Genomic DNA, 17,564 nt, shown 5'->3' on the forward strand with positions numbered 1-17,564 from the left:
GGACATTAAGCAAATAATTGAATTTACTAAATGAATCTGTCTTAATAGTTAACTCTAATTATAGTTCTCTTCCCGCTCCTCTTGCTCTCTAAAGGAGTAAAGCAGCAGAGAGGAAAGGTTCACCAAGGATTATATAGTCATAAATTTAGCTTCCTTGAATGTTTTGAATCGCTTTGCATTACGCCGACTTCATAAATTTCAGATAAATCTACCTTTTTTTTTGTCAGAGCCATATCCATAATCCAAACACAAATCTTGGCTTTCTCAGCGCTTAGCAAGGAAGCATAAAGGTACAATTTGCTGCTGATGCGATTAAATAAAACACCATTAATATTTACAGTGACGTGTCCTCTTAAGCGCTCCCTCTGAAGTGTGTCTAATTTTTCAAATCAGCCTTACTATTGTACAAGCCTGATTCTCTTATGACTCAAAGGGTGAATGAATTGGAGGGTTACACAGTATGAGTGAGTCACTATCAAAGCTATAATTGTGCATGGATTTGTGTGTGTGTGTGTGTGTGTGTGTGTGTGTGTGTGTGTGTGTGTGTGTGTGTGTGTGTGAGAGACTGTGTCTGCCCTGCCTGCCTGCCTGCCTGTGGATGCATGTGTGCAACTGTGTGTGAAGTTAGCCAGCGTAGCAGGGTTATGAATCAGATCAAATGTGCACACACACACCCATATAGTGACATCAGATCAAACACACACACTCTCACACACTGCTTGTGGTGTACTGAGCTGAAGGGCCCTGGCCGGGTGTGACTTTGATCCTCACCACAACATCCGCTCTTTTGCTCTAATACTGCTTTTCTGCTGCTCGTCTGTCTCACGTGCCCCTCAGGACACTTACCCTGGACTTGAGTTACTCCTTTCAGATCTTCAAATAGAGCTTGGTGCGCCTTCAAACACGGAGGATCCTCCTGCTGTAACTGGACACTCAGTGTGTAGGATCCAGATTTGGAGCCTGCAGATGGGCTGCAGGTCTCAGAGGGAGGGTTGTGGTTAGTGTCAGCATCTCAGTGGCCACATGAGAGTTAATAATAACGCAATTGTATGAACTAAAATTGTAAACAGTATAGGTTGGGTACAGATATGGGTGTTTTCTTTGATAATGAGCCAATGTGATTATTTTGGTGCAGGCTAATCTCTTGCACAGCTGTCTTTAATCTGGATGACAAATTACTCAGGTGTAATTTGCATCATTATTCCCTGGGAAGGAGATTTACTCAAGGAAGTCTTTAAATTGATTGAAATATGAACTGAAATAGATCAGACAGCTCACCAGTAAGACATCCTTCTAGCTTTGTCTTTGTTTGTTAATATGAGTGTTTGCAAAGCAGCAAAGTCATAGCATTTTGACAGCATTAATAACAATGTACGCGTTTCAACTTTGGCTTTCTTCAACATCAGAATAAAACAAAACCTAAATTTGAAATGTGGCATTGATCCATGTGACTCAAGTTGAGCAGGTTGATTTAAATTGTGGATAAAGTGGTTTTTAAGACATGACAGAGCATCTACTGTTATAAGTTTAAGTCAAAGCCATGAGGCAGTATGGGTGTGATTGGACTGGGGCAGTAAAATTCTCATATAAGTTGATCATAAAGGGTCTAAAAGAGATCGGGCCATAAAATAACACAGTCCAGTGGTATCTTGCCATGCAGGTAATTCTAAGACTTCACAACCCACCCCAGAACATTTGAGATGAGTTGAGTAGTGTTTGTAGCACTCAAAGCATTAAACAGTAACATTTGAAAACATCAAGAGCAGTATTTCCTGCCAGAACAAAATGTCCCTGTTACTCCAAACAACACAGACTTAGCTACGCATACTTTTAATTGGAAATTTTTATCTTCTTTTTAAGTTTGATTTCCTAAACACTTTTTTACAGTATAATTTTGGCATTGTTAATGCAGAAACCATGATACTTAGATGCAAATGTTTCCATCATTATTATTATTGTTTACAGTATTGCCTCCAGTATATGCAGATGATCAGATGTTGTGGTGACAAGGAGACACATACCCAGAAACATGGAAATCTATAACAGAAATCCATATGAACCAGAGACTTAGCCAGAAACCTTTCAGCCAAATGTGCAGTGATACTTCCTGTGCATGATGTGAAAATCCTTAAGAATCAATGAAGATGATGATGAGATGCAGAAAGCAACTGTGTCAGATTTAAGTGTCTCGTGAGGGGAGTGGAGCTAATAAGCTAAATTTTAACACGTCAAACCTAATAAAACATCTTCAGGCTCATCACCCAAAGGAGCACAATGAATTTACTGTAATAAGAGAACAAGCAGCCAGCGAGGCAGCTGATGCCACAGCGATCCCTGAACTGCCAAGTTATAGAATGAAAATGCTAAATATATTGCAATTATGGAAGCAATTCATAGCAGTAGATGAGGAACCACTTGGAAGGAAAAACATGAGATTCTGTCGTCTCCTGTTTCACTTTGACACAGTCGACCAGTTGAACTAAGTCGATGGTCTCTTAATCACTGTAGAAAATATATAGAAATATAAATTCAAGTAAGTGCATGATGTCTTTTTGAGAATACAGTTTGAAACAATGTTGTAGAAGACAGCTCTCTGCATTGATGGATTTGATTCAAGAATCAATCACATATAAAAAGTGGTGCGAGTGTTTGACCATCAACCAGAGATGTAACCAAGTACAAATAAATCATTTAGATATGATCAAATGGTGTGCTTCAAACAGACACAAACATCATTTACAATTTTGCAGTTGTTTTTGTCACTATCATTCACTTTACACAACTAGCCAGAAACATCGCACCGCTACGGTTGCCAGGGTAAGGACATTTTTAGACAATTTGATAAACTCATGACAACACTGGTGTTACCGATTGCACTGAAGAAGAAAAGATATTCACCAGTAATGCTCAATATCTCTGGATGGCTTACTTTGATCTATGACGTTAGATCTTTATATCTTCCCCTTACTTTGAACCAAATGAACGCTGAGAAGGCTGGTCTAAACCCAGATATTGCCAAATAGGTACTTTTGCTTTTTGCTCTGACAACAAATCAGCTGCCATCGTCTTGGCGGTCAACTGTCCTCTCCTGCATACCCTCCTGCTGTGATTTTTCTGCTGTACGAAGCAGATTCCTTCAGTTTATAATTCATTGTTGTCCAACTAAGTATTGATAGCACACTTATTATTTTACTAATTAGATTAGATTAGATTAGATTAGATTAGATTAGATTAGATTAGATTAGATTATAATGTGATGTATGTGGGTGCTGATACATTAAAGTTGATTAAATATGTTTTATTCCTTTTTTTAAAAAAAGTTTAAACAATAGTGGCAGTGGTGGGGAAGTTATGTATTTGATGTGTAGCAGTGTATGCCTGAACTTTGTACAAGCCCATTAATGCTGACTAGTACCACTGCTGAGTCGAGACATACACAACAGACAGACGTCATACACTCACTGCTAGAATAAGTGAAGATCAGCCTATACAGTAATTGACATTGAGGATAAAATCCCAGAAATGTATTTAAGGCATCTCAAAAGTCATCAGAATCAGACTTTTTTATGCCTCCCCGTCGGCGATAGCTGAGGCCAGGAATGCTCAACAATGCCTGGGGAAATTTTTTCAACTTTTCCACAATAATTCACTTGGACTCAACGATGAGCTGACCAGATTTTGGTGGTCATAGATCAAAGGTCAAGGTCACTGTGACTTCATCAGTCTCATTCTTGTGATCGTGATATCTGAAGGTGGCTTTGATGGAGTTTCCTCAAAAACTCGTCCACTTGGACTCAAGAGTGAACTGATTAGAATCTGGTGGTCGTAGTTCAAAGGTCAGCGTCATGGTGACCTCATGCAGCATGCTTTTGGCCATAACTCAAGAAACATTGGTGTCCACCTTGAAACTGTGCTGATTTTATAGATATTCTGTACATTCTGAGTGGTGAATGGAGGATTACAGCCGCGTGGTGGGATATCTAGTTTCCCCTTTGTATGACAAATACAGGCTAACAAAAAAGAAGCTTCCTACCAAACAGTATTTCTTTTGGGATAAAGTTTAGCCCAGGTGTTGTCACTTCAGTGCCTGGATCTATCACGATCTTGTGTGACTTGACAGTAGATAGTAGATAGAAAGTAATAAACTGAAGTTAGGGGATGAGAGAGTGGGAGAGAAGTTTTACACAGTTTCCACAGTAGTTAGACTTTTTTGTTTGTTTGTCATTTTTTTTCTGAGATTTTGTTCAGCTACAGTTCAGTCTTCATTTGATTAAATTATGTAAGACAGAAACTTTGCATTACACCCCTTCTAACAATGTGCCATCATGCTTGATCTTTACATGTAGCTTATCTCCATGTGGCCCTTAACCCCATCTTTGTATAACCCAACTGGTGATGCCACATTGAGGCTGCTGATGTACTGCCGATGAATCTCAATTTCTTCGTTGTTCTGGACACAGTGTTTGGACAAGCCTCCCTCGTAATCCCCTCGACTAGGACTTGGCTGCTCCTGCTTTAGAGGAGATGAAGACAATGCTTCACACTATGGAAATGTGTGCAGACGCTTTGATGCTTTATTCACTTCGGCTTTTCAAAAGGACGCGTCCAGTTCTTCGGCTCCCTCACACCTTCCCCTCTCTCTAACCCTCCGCCCCCACTATGCCGGCTCCGATCGATCCAACCATGTCTCCCAGTCCCACATGTCATCTTTTTTCTTTGACACAGCTCTCCTCTCCCCACTGCTTGGTATTCTAGAGTGGGAATGCATGCACCATCGCAGATCCATCAGCTCCAATCGGAATGCCGCACCACGGCTCAGGGAAATGGAGGGATGAGAAGGGAGAGAGAGGTGGATGGAGAAAGAGGAGGGTGGGGTGGGAGGGAGGGAGAGTGAGAGGGCAGGTCAGTGGCTTGTCGACATCCTTCCGGGACCAAAGCTTCAGACTGACAGGGAGAGAGAGCGAGAACAAGAGAGAGGAATGGAAGAGAATTAGCGTAAAGGCAAGAAAAAGAACGCCTTTTCAATCTGAGGGGCCACTTTTGTTAATATCCATTTCCTTTCAAATGAGCCTCTCTGAGGAATTCAAGGAGCGTACGCGTTCTTATACTCCACTTCCTTTAGTGCTCAAACAATAAGAATATAATAGATTTCCAGGTTGCAGGTGCTGTCTTAAATTAAAACATCATTTTTATAATGCTCAGGCTCCATGCAGATAATGTAGACGTGGCCAAATGACTTCTCATGACCACACCTCGCACAGCGGGCCCCAAAGAAATAATGCACATTGTTGTTGTTGTTTTATTCTATCCATGCAAAGTTAAATAAATGGTATTTATAGGAGGTTGAGACAGCTCAGCTCACTGCAACTGATAAAACTTCCCAACTTTTAGACAATGGTTAGAGTCTGTCCTCTGCTTAACTCCCAGCCTCTACTGACCAGCTTGTGAGTAGCTGCTCAGGAGACGAAACTTCAATCAGCAGCTAAAGCAACTCAGATTAAGCTAGCAAACTTTCTGTTTCTATCATTTCACAGGTTGGACCCAGCATGGCTAGCTACCAGTCTGCTGTGACATCCCACTGTGGGGTTTTTGGTGGCTGAAATCAAGTTGTATAGCCGCTGACTGAAGATCCGCCTCAGCAGATGCTGCCAGCTTTCCTCCCCTCGAAGTAGTTTATAGCGGCGGAAAGTGAAGTGCGAGGGCCCAGGGTGACTTGCTAGCTAATTCTTGTCTAATTGATTTAATAAACAGAGTGAGATAGAGTTGGGCAGGCAGGGGCTGAATAAATGCGCTGCGCATAGCTCTACAATGAAACAGTATTTGGTAAATTGATGTATGGGAAACACGGGGTTACAGTATTTGATGAAGCACATACATTTGAGCTGCAGGAGAAGGGTGTATTTTCAAATTCTGCATTTTCTCTTTTCTTCCAGAAAACTGCTTACTCCAGCTTTAACCATCTTTATCTTTACTTTAGATAATGTGTTTATATTTGTTTTGACAGCTTAACTGTATTCCTGTCATTATGTGGAGTGCCTGTAGGCCCATGTCTTTTACAATAAAATTCATTTTACTTCAGGTTATAGTTTAAAAGTGATGTATATATTCTCCCACACATGTAAAAGACTAATACAGACAGCCATCTGTAGCCAGTCATTGTGCCCCTGGGTGGGATTTCTGTCTTTCAGTAAAACTGTGCAGTACAGTTCAAACACAGCTTTTCATCACACATTCCTTTGTAATGTACACTGTATTTTTTTTTACCATAAGCTCACTTTCCTCTCTTCAGCTTGCTCATCATGCTTTCCTTCTCCTGTCAGAGCGGAGGGTGAAGCAGACAAGCGCTGATCGTATCGATGTTGTCTCTCTTCTTCATTTATCACTCTCTTTCTATTGCGCTCTCCCTCTCCAAAGCCTTCCCATCCTCTCTGTGTGTTCTCCCCCATGGCTTTCTTCTACAGCAGTGCGTTGCCTTGGTAATTACCAGTTGTCTTAAACAGACAGATGGAATAAGAGAGAGTGACGGGCAATTTTCCCAGTGCTTGTTTTCCCCATTTATGTGCACGCAACTCCGTTTTGCGTGTGTGTTCTGTATGCATGCTTTTTAACTTCTCGCCATCTCATGCACAGTCTCTTCCTCCTCTCCATCCTTTTCCACACTCTCTCCTTGTGAGTTTGTGCACATCACGTGTGTATGCGTGAGTGTGCGTGCATGTGGCAGACATGGGGAATTACCTGACAGAATGTGTTAGTCCAGGACGGGAGTGGGACAGTCTCATCTCCTGCTGTTGTGTTGGCCATTTTAGATGCCAGGTGTCACTCTGGACCTCTGTAGGGCCTCAGGAGGGATCACTGCTGTCCCCTCCTCTTGTCTTCTCCTAGCATGCCCCTAAAACAACAGTGGAGTCAGGAAAATGGCTATTTCTGTCTCTCACCTGACTGGGCAAGAGAGGATGCAAAGCATGGATAGAGAGGAGAGGGAGAGGCAAACGAGGGAGGAGCAGATGCTGGGTGTTATGTGGTTATGTGAGCGTCTGACACGCATTAACATGATGTCAGAGTTCACCTACGCGTATTCATGTCATCCAATTAATTTTCCACGCTCTCTTTCAGGCTGGTATGATCAGGATGGAGCAAGAAGAGTTTTTTATCGAGCCAGTGGAGGGGGGCGATGGAGTGATAGAAGAGGAGGAGGAGGGAGGAGGAGGAAGGACACACATCGTCTATCGCTCTTCAGCCGTAAAGAAAGTGCCCATCAGCAGCACGGCAGCAGACTTCCACTCCAGAGGTCAGTCTGTGGCTCCAACTGTGCCATCCTCCTTTTTCACACACCCTTCCCTGAATGCTGCACACTTCGGATCTGTGCTCTATTTATCTCATCTTTACTTGACATGTGGAAATTAATTTGATGATACTAACTGCAAGCCAAGTCCCTGATATATTTCAAACCTACATAAATATCTGTCTATTTTGAAATACAAGACAGGCTATACTCCTCTTTTATCTTAAACAATTCCCCCCTCATACATGCTTGCTTGTATAATCATATCAAACTATTGCATGCAAAGACAGCAAGTCACAGTATGAGCGTACCCTGCTGTCAAAAAGATAACACCTACACACACTCAAACACATCCTCCTGTCACTGCACTAATTTTCCAGTGAGAAAGGAGCGACATATGGAGCTGCACGTGTTTGATTGGTAAGGTAGCGCCCCTCTGTATCTTTTATAGAATTATACGCTGCCTTGGCTGCCTCCATAATCAACAGCTGGCACTCAAGTCTTTTGTTTCTTGTCGTGTCTGCCTCCATTTTCCACTCTACAGATGAAATAAATGAAGTGAAACAACAAGACGGGCTATTATTTTTAGTGGAAGCATAATACTTAGAGGTTGACACAGCACGTCGGCTCTGGGATAAGAGGAAGGGAAGACAAATATGCATTGAAATAGGCTCTAATACTCAAGGTCTGAACAGTATCACGCAAGGCAAATTATATTTTTCATCATAAGAATTCATCTATCCATCGGTTTTATCGTGTTACTCTTGAATACTTTTTCCTTACAATGAAATGAGAAAAGCAAAATGTGGCCTTTAACCAGTTAAAAGAGGTTGTTCAACTTGCCTCAAGGTGATGTCACATGACTGATAAAAGTGTATGCTCCTGTGTTTTTACTTTACCTTTTAGATAAAGAATACAGATAAAGAGACATTTTAATGAATTTAGAAATGGAGACTACGCAAACATTCACTATTTTCTATAAACCAAAGGGACAGGCAGAATTCTCAGTCTAATGTTTCGGATGCTGCTGTGTTTTTAGTTTAAAAATTGGAGAGAAATTAACAACAGCAGCTACCAAGCTGACATGTTCTCCTGATGCTAGCATGTAGCTATGTAGCAGTGTATGTAATGTAAATTGTGTGTATGTACACACTTGCAGTAGTGTGCCTGAAGAAGATGAGCATATAAATAATGCTGTCATGACCTGAGGTCAGCTCGTCTAGAACATAGAGAAAACAGAGCAACAGAGTTAAAAAAAATCACCTGAGGCTTCACAGGGATCACTTTTACATATGCTGACTCATTATTTGAAACTTTCGCCATGTTTAATATAAACATCCATATTGTAACAATATATGTATTTAACTAAAGAAGGAAAAGCATAATAAAAAGGCTTTTTACATTTTTAGATAACACCCTGCTCATATTATGCATCTATTTATCAATATTTGCCAATAAATAAATACATTTCTGCTTTTTAAAAAAAAGTCAAAATCCAATAGTGCTTTCTTCCTGTAAAACAAAATATGGCATGTGCTTACTTAAACTAGTCCCAGCCAGTTTCAATTATTAATAACAAAAGATCCATCCTTGAACCACCCTGCACCTTTAAGCCACATAGAGCGGAGATTAAGCTACCTAGCTTGCAACAGCATTTTACTTAACTGTGTTTGTTTCCCTAAAACACCGTGGTTACTGGCCCTCTCGCTAGTTTTTCACTTTGATGAAGTGGTTTTTGACAGCAGCAGATTATGCACAAGGCATTTTACAGTGGACTATTTCAGCAAGTATCATTCACATACGACAGACTTTGTCCCTCTCTCCCTGTCAAATACTAGTATCCCGTCAGCTTTACACTGTCTGGGCCTCACTGTTATGACACAACCCCTTAATTAAAAATCAAATTCCTCCTAGAGTTATATCCCACCTTACTGTCCTGTTTCAATAGGTCACAATACTAAATCTAGACACTCTCACAATGCTGTTTCATCTGGACTTTAACAGTTTTATTATTGATTAAGTGATTTTCTTTTTTGGTGAGAAAAAGTGCTCATTATTATCCTGTATGCCAAAAATCTTAATGTTGATCAAAACAGAAGTGCAAAGAAAAAGAAAAGGAAGAAAAATGATCAGAATAGAGGATATTCAGTCTTATCAACTGTACAGTCAGGACTTTGGTTTGCTGGGAAAAATAATACTACAATGCATGCCTCAAGCTTGTGTCAGTAGAAGTGGCTGCCCAATCATCGTGATTGATCTGATGCCTGCAAGTCAATCAATTGTGACCCTGACCAGTGCAGGAATCTTCACCTCCACTAATCACCAAAGCAAAAATATTCTAATAGAATCAAGTCTCCCATGTCGTACAAGAAAGAGTCGAAGCGCTTTATAACAAGCGTATCGCAACACATGAGATCTGCGTCTTCCTATTCTGAGCCGTTGACTCAAGAATGTCTAATAATATACAGAGAGAGAGAGAGAGAGTTTCCATAGGAACACCCAGTGAGGACAGACTGCATTAGAGTAACACAGATCTGCTCCCACTGTTACTGATACCTGGCAGTACATCCACATACACACACACACACGCATGTGAGCACAAGTACGCTGAAAAAACCTATACAGAAAGTTACACACATGTACAGGATGTAACCACATGCAGCTTACACAACTCCCTTGATCATACATTTACACTTCTGAAAACACATACAGACACGCAGACACACACGCGCACACACACAACACGTCTCACTGCTCCTTGTTGCCTTTGAATCTTTCTTTCTAATGAAGAGTGGGGTGCAGATCAATAGCGTAGGATAGAACAGGCCACAGTGTGTGTGTGTGTGTGTGTGTGCACGCGTGCACGCATGCGTGCGCACGCGTGCATGTATGGCGTGGGCATGAGTTCTGTGGTCGTCTGGCTTTGAGTGCTGGGATTTTCAAGGCCAAGCAGACAGACTGACTGACTGACTGACAGACGAGCAGGCATGTGCTGCTCCCTGTAGCATTTGATGTGGATCTCTCTCTCTGTTTCTCTTCTCCTTCTTCCTTTTTATCTTAGCTATTCTAGACCACAACATTATGTAAACACAGGTTTACCTTCCAGTTGTTACATCATATCACTGTAATATCACAACCACGTGGACACATAGAAAGAACGCTACGGATCCTGCTGCCTTCTTTCCCCCTCCATCCTTCACTTAAAACCAAATCCTCCCCTTTTTCTCCCCTGACATGGTCTTTCTCAGACAATCACTCCTCCGGTCGATCAATCAGGGTCATTAGCGAATTAATTAATAATCAATCAATCATTTCTGGAGATCTCCCCTGCCAAGCCGTCTTAATTCACAGCCCATTATTGAATGTTGGACTCATTTCCTGCTTAAAGACAGAGGGAAGGAAGTTATATTTAGCAACGTAATAGAAGAGCTCAAGAACGAGAGAAAGAGAGATGAAGAAGGAGGCGAGATTGATCGGTTTCTTACACTATAAGCTGAGAAGGTGTGAATCAATGTCCTAAGTGGAGAGAGCAAGCTTTATTATTAATGTGGCACATTTGTCAATTAATTGCGGTGGTGATAGAAAACGAAGGATTGCCATTCATTTTTTTCATGCTGGGCGGACAGAGCTCCATCCTTCAATATGTCTTTTCTTCGGCCCTAACAGTTCCATTTTATCTCTCTCATATCTGAGGTTTTCATCAATGTCTTTCTGTTCTGCTAATTTTACTTCCCTTTCTTCCCATTTTTTCCTCTGGGTTTTAGCTTCCCTTCCACTGTAAAATCTGACAAGTTGAGTGTGTTTTGACCTATTGCCTTGAAAAATGTAAGTAATTATAACTATGGATCTTAATAAATGTGTACTTTCTATCAAATTGTTAACTTTACCTGAAATTTAGTAATATTTACTTAATTTTGTTGCGTTGTTGAAATTTAGAAATGACAAGTTTAATTAAATCAATCTTTTTAAGGTTAAGCAACCTCAGCAAACTAATTATGCTGTGCTATATATCTGTATGCTGCAGGTTACAAACTAGTCAATCATATCTGTATATTAAAATGTAAAAATGTTAACAAAACAGAACTCACTGGCAAAATCCTCTTTGATATGATCAAGTTAAGTCAGACTAATGTGGTTTACTGAAGCTGCTAACACTTAGAAAGAACAAGGTGATTTCACTTGTCATTTGTAAGTTGCAAGAACTTCACAAATTAAGTAAATACAGCTAAATTTCAAGTAAACTTAACACCTTGAAATAAAGCAAATGTAAAGCAAGATTTACTTTTTCAAGGCCGTTTCTGTCTGTTTCCAGGATTATTTTACGTGAGATCAACTTGTCAGATTTTACAGTGTGCCGCAAACAAACTCTTTGTTTCTGCAGGCATGTTGGGGTTTTTTTCTGAGGCTGGACAGTGAGGGTGGGGATTGGTATTTTGTCTAGCGGGACTGGACTGCCTGTGTGGGTGTGTTGCTATAACTGTGTGTAGTATACAAGCATGTGCATGCGTGCCAATGCAGTGTTGGGTCCAGGGTACTGAGACATGACCAAACAGATGGACTACCAGAGGGCTTTTTCCCATAATCCCCCTCACCTAGTCTTCTACCCGGACTTAACTCCCACGTAAATATTATACATAAAAAGTCACAATTTTTCTCTGTTTTACAAGACATCTTGTCTTGCTTTTTTCTTGTCTCGTGACACCTTTCAGTGCTATACAAGCATCGTGTTACACTGTTGCATGTTATATTTTGCCAGCATATCATTCAGCTCACGTACAAAATGAAGTCCTTTGCAGCTGACTTGTTTTCATTGACATTTCAAAGATCTGTATTGTTCCCAAGGCAGAGGGGCTCCCTGTTGAGTCTGGGGCAAAGTGATTGCAATTAGCTGGTGGACTGACACTGGGCGGAGGAGTGAGGCAGCTACACAGGACCCCATGCATCTGCACAAAGCCAGCGTTTGTTTTACCCCTCAGGCGCTGCTGCTGTTGTATGTTTTGTGCTGTACTGTATTGTGCTTTACTGCTCTGGGCTGATATGAGCTGTTTGTCTGGTCGCTGTTGTTGTGTCGGTCGGTGTATGCCACGTCGCACAGCACCGATACAGTGACGCGTCAGCTTTGAACTGAGCTGAGTGGAAATTGGAGGGGGTCAGACAGAGGCCAGTGGTGCTAGTCACTGAAGCTTAATGTCTGCCTCTCACATCCTGAAAATGAAGGGGTCTCCCTCGAGAAACCACTCTCTTTCTGTCTGTCTCTCTCTCTCACCCCCTGCTCTGTCTCTGTCTCTGCTGGTGTGACACAAGGATAGTCATATGGTGCAAGGGTTTTAAGAGGAGACTCGTGACTAAGCACTTAGAGATGTCAGTGCACACACACACACACACCCCACACCCCACACACACACACACACACACACACGCACACACACATAACTCATAAATGGCCTGAACTCATCTTCAGTATGTAACAGGGAGTCCCAGCAGACACTTTGCAGTACAGCGTGCCTCTTGTTGAAATCCCAAATAGCCACCTGAAAACCCCAGAAAGGTGACATCTGATGTCCTTATAAGGCTTATTTAAAGGTATACTGTGCAGGAATTGTGGGTCATTTTTTCGTAAATACCATTGCTAGCATAAATGAGTACCCAGATTCTGAATTATTTAATGAGCTTTGTCCACTTGGTGTTTCTTCTTGCTATATTCATGGTTTTTCTGGCACTTGCTCTCGGCTGGTTGCTACTTATGGCGTGACACCCAGTCACTTGTGGCGGGACCTGTCCTAAACTCAGCAACACAAGAAGGAGAAAATACAGTGGGTTATAAGTGATGATTGAGATGGATTAGTTTTGTATGAGTCTACATTGTTTTCAGAAAGATCCCGCATAGTACATCTTGAAGAGATGTGTGAGGAGGAACATCCCTCAGATTATACAAACTTTTTTGGGAAGAAAATGAAGGTTAACAGTAAATTATTACCAAAAATGTTGTTTGTAAACATTGTCTACCTCAACTTTGACCTATTCTCCTGGCCGTAGTTATGCAACAGTTTTCCCTTTGAGAGATACTGACTTTGTGGTGTGCTCACTTCTGTTTTACCTCCCAAAAAAAGTGATTTAGTTAAAAGGATATTGTAATGATTTTCAGCCAGCTTTCTGTCAAAGCAATGTGGGTAGTATGTTTAGATGAACTGTGGGAAACCTCCCTCTATTTAACCAGTGCCCAGATATCCCTCTTTCCCTCCTGGCAAAACTTCTTCAAATGGCATAAATTATGTCATTTGGAGGAGTTTAGCTGGCTCTCGGGACTGTTGCTCAAATTACAGGCTGTTCTTCCGCATTTTCATATTGCCCGCCAACCACCACAAACCCTACTGCCGCCATCTCATACTCAAAGAGTATACAGCTGAGCAAGACACACACCTGCCTCTCTCTCTGTCTCTCAAACTCGGACATGATCAGTAAACTAGGCAGCACCTAGATTGAATATTACTACGCTGCTCTTTTCTAGTCTAAAATGTTTTCAGAAACGTATTTTCATGCCCCGTTTTGCCATAATGCAGAGTTTGTGAATAGGAGGTGAGCGCTACTCCTGCCTGCACAGTTAAAAAAAGAAGCCAAATGAAGGATATCAAATGGTAAAACTTAGCCACAATGATCAAATGTGAACCAAGATTCAGTAAGTTGCATATGTCTCACCTCAAAAGTTTTGAGAAACATATTTTAGATTACCGTTTAACTGTAATACGAGATCTGGCCAGCCGCCATTGTTTTGCGTGGATTATTTCACATTACGTCAGGCGCACAGAGTTCTGGTAATTGTAGGTTTTCTACCTCTTGAGCAAAAGCATCCTTTTTCTCTGGAAATGTGGTGGTTATTTCAAGAGCATTTGCATCTTTTTACTGTATAGATAGCCTCATTTTATGTGAGGGCCTTCTTTATATCAGTGAAATAGTTCTTCATTGGTATACTATGCAGGACTGCTGGTTACTATCTGTAAACACACATGGCAACATAAAGTGGATGTAAAAGCCGAACCCAGATTCACTCCTGTTTGTCGTTTCGCCTCACTATAGTTGCGTCTTTACGGTGCTGTGTCTCTCCAGTGCCTGCCACTTACAGTCTGGCACCTGGTCAGTTTCTTTTTATAAAGCCACCTGAGGACTGTGGGGGCCCTTAAACATCCCAAACAGAGAATAAAGGAAGAAGATAGGAAAGTAAATACAGAGGGCAGAGTCTCTGCAGAAAAATACACTGCCACACACTTTTAGTGGGTCATAAGTGATTACTACTATAAGAGTCTATACATTGTTTAAGGAAAATCCTATATAGTATACCTTTAATGTAACTATCCTATGTGGTTTTCAGACCTCTACGTTGTAATAATCAGGGAATTTCCTATATTCACTATTAGGTAGATTGCATTCAAACATCATTTTCCTAAAAATGCCTCTCATCTTTTTTGTAAAACCCAAAAATGTTTCTTCCCTTTTCCATTACCTTGCCAAGTTCCTTGAACAACATATTCCCATTTCAGCACACTCTCCCATTCGCCCACAGGCAAAATTGTCTGTCTGAGCCCTTGTGTGAATCAAATTAGTGTCAGTCTGTCCTAAGTGTCTTTAGGCTGCTGTTTTAAGCTTTAAAACCAGTAGTTTATAAGGGAATTCCTTCACCCTATATACTCTATGTAAACAATGTCATCTGCCAAGGTTTGTCTGAGGCTGAGTATTTTTAGTACAAAAAAACCCCAAAGCTTTACAGAATTTGGAAACTTCAGTGAACCATTATAGCGTGGATAAATATGGGTTGTCCAACATTTAAGTATACCGTATTCAGGAAAAGAAGGTGTTAAATAGGAAAACATTCAGTCAAGACTTACATCCACTGCGAGAAAAGTTAATTCAAGTGTCCAACTTTGTTCTGTAGCCCACCACAACCCCTGAAAAAGTGTTGTTTTCAAATTGTTTTGCACTGGTTCTAAATTACAACCTATTTTATCTAAGCTTATCGAAGGCATTTGTTGTCCCGAATGTACTGGCCTACTACTGGGGTACTAAATACTGGTCTTAGATCAGCCGGTTGTTCAGTACTGGCCACACTGTAGCAGCAGCTGTTGCTGATTTCAGTTCAGCAGAGCAGCGGCGCCACATTCTGTTTCACAGCTTGCATTATATATGGAACATGTGTTAACATGTTGTTTATGTATGTAATAATGTGTAATGCCATATAATAATATGGGTGTTATACTGGGCAGCAGGGATCCACTTTAGATCAGCAGTGTCTGCATACCTGCATTAACACGCGCACATGCAGCCAAGCAGAAACATACACACACAGAAGAACAAACACATACACAGGTGCAAAAATACTCTCACGTGTGCACACACACACACACACACACACACACACACACACACACACACACACACACAAAGATACAGTATATATGTGGGAATGAGTGCTGGCCCAGGTGTGCCTCTGGGAGGAAATTACAGTGTTAGGAAGGGAAGTATTTCAGCAGCCAGCTGCTTCCTCTCTCCCTCTCTGTGGCCACTGGCTCTATCCCTGCAGAGCACGACTGGCTTTTTACCACACTCAGCATGTGTGTGTGTGTGTGTGTGTGTGTGTGTGCGTGTGCATGGGCGCGCACAGTCATGCTTCTCTGCATGTATGCGTGTGCTCCTTTGCAGGTTTTTTTTCTTGCCTGTTTCACTCATGACAGACTGACAGCTTTTGCTGCGTCCACCGGTGTGTATGTGTGTATGTTGTGCGTGTGCTTGCACCGCGTCCCTTTGTGTGTGTTCTCCCTCTGGATCATCTGACTCCTCACCTGCTAGTAAGCTCCCAGCAGGCCCTCCATTGAGCCATCACTCACTGTGCCACAGTGCTGCCTTTAAACAGAGCAGGACTCCTGGGATAATAGCAGGGTGCGGCCGACCTCTGCTCCAGTCTCCAGCCAGCGCTGCTGCACTGAGCCACACACAGTGTGTGTGTGTCTGTGTGTGGGTTTTCGTCTGTCTGTTAGACAAAGAGAGAGTGAGGAGAGGATGAGGTGGAGGAGAAGGGAAGCCTTGGAGGGATAAAGAGGTATAGTGTTATTACAGCCTCAGTGATTGTGAGAGCGTCACTATAATCATGGTGATCATAGTGTTTTGACAAGATTAACACTGCGCCTTAGTGCCGCCTCTGATGTGGTGTTCATATTTTCAGTACCAGACTCCTAATGTTGAATTCATGCTACATAGCTACGTGTGTGCCCTTTTATTTTTATATGTATTATGAGCAATGATCATCCTACATGACTAGGATTCAGGTTGTGATTAGCAAAGTGGTGGTTCCCAATCTGGGGTCAGGACCCCTCAAGAGGTTGGAGGATGACTACCTTACGTGCGCCCAAGGAGATGCTTTTCAGCCTTTTAGGCAATAAATATTTGTTTTGTGCAGTGTTAAGAAGGCCAGCCTCTTTGATATATTGCTACACTGTAATTTTGAGGCAGTTGTAGCTGGCTGCATATGATTGTTAACTTGTAGTTATGTGATAGTGTATCTCAGGCGATGTTGCAGAGTACCACAAGAGTAATGTAATGAGCAGTGTAGCAAAGAACTTTCTACACAGAGCAATTAAGCACAGTATTGCATTATGCTTTTAAAAAGTAACAAGTCATTTGTAATTCTTTACTTTTTTTGAGTAAAGACACTGGTACCAAGTGTGCATTAGTAGTAGTAGTAATAGTCAGGAGGAAAATAGGGGCGTGGATGTCAGTTTGGTAGATGCATGTGTAATCTGCAGTTTGTGTCCAGCCACAGACCTGCAATTAATGCCCAACTCCTAACTCTTAACCTGTTTCCCGGACTTCTGTGGATTCTTAAAAAGTCTTAGAAGGCATTAAATTAAATCATTATGCTCTAATTGGTATGAAAATGTCTTTTAAATGTCTTAAAAATGCTCAGACATGGGAATTAATATTTTATGAGTCGTTTCATTTCTGACGTTTAAAATGTCAAAAAAAAGGGTAACAATTTTTTTTTTAATCAAAATCCCAAATTCCTGCTCTTACACTCGTCATGATGGGAATTAAGGCAGTGGAATCCCACAAACAAAAATTGCCAAGAAAACTCACCAACAAATGCCAGGTATTTCACAGTCCTAAACAGATCTTACTTTTTCACTGGACCAGAATGTTAAGTAACAATAACCATTTGTGCAAAATTGTCTGTAACTTTAAGTATAAAATGTTGGTTCGTGGTTTTGTAAAATTGGTCTTAAATTTCATTGGGGTA

General features: G+C 41.3%; 1 protein-coding gene across 2 annotated transcripts in view; it reads left to right on the plus strand.

Annotated features, from left to right (window-relative positions):
- The window catches only part of LOC121948056 (A disintegrin and metalloproteinase with thrombospondin motifs 2), a 144,617-nt gene that overhangs the window by 59,030 nt on the left and 68,023 nt on the right, over positions 1–17,564 (plus strand). For both annotated transcript variants that reach the window (XM_042493310.2, XM_042493311.2), the window contains exon 3: positions 7,114–7,288. In XM_042493310.2, coding sequence (XP_042349244.2) covers positions 7,114–7,288 — 175 coding nt within the window. The remainder of the gene's footprint in view (positions 1–7,113; positions 7,289–17,564) is intronic.

Source organism: Plectropomus leopardus, chromosome 8 (genome assembly GCF_026936395.1).
Source record: "Plectropomus leopardus strain MGB_pleo_1.0 chromosome 8, ASM2693639v1, whole genome shotgun sequence".
NCBI classification, from domain to species: domain Eukaryota; kingdom Metazoa; phylum Chordata; class Actinopteri; order Perciformes; family Serranidae; genus Plectropomus; species Plectropomus leopardus.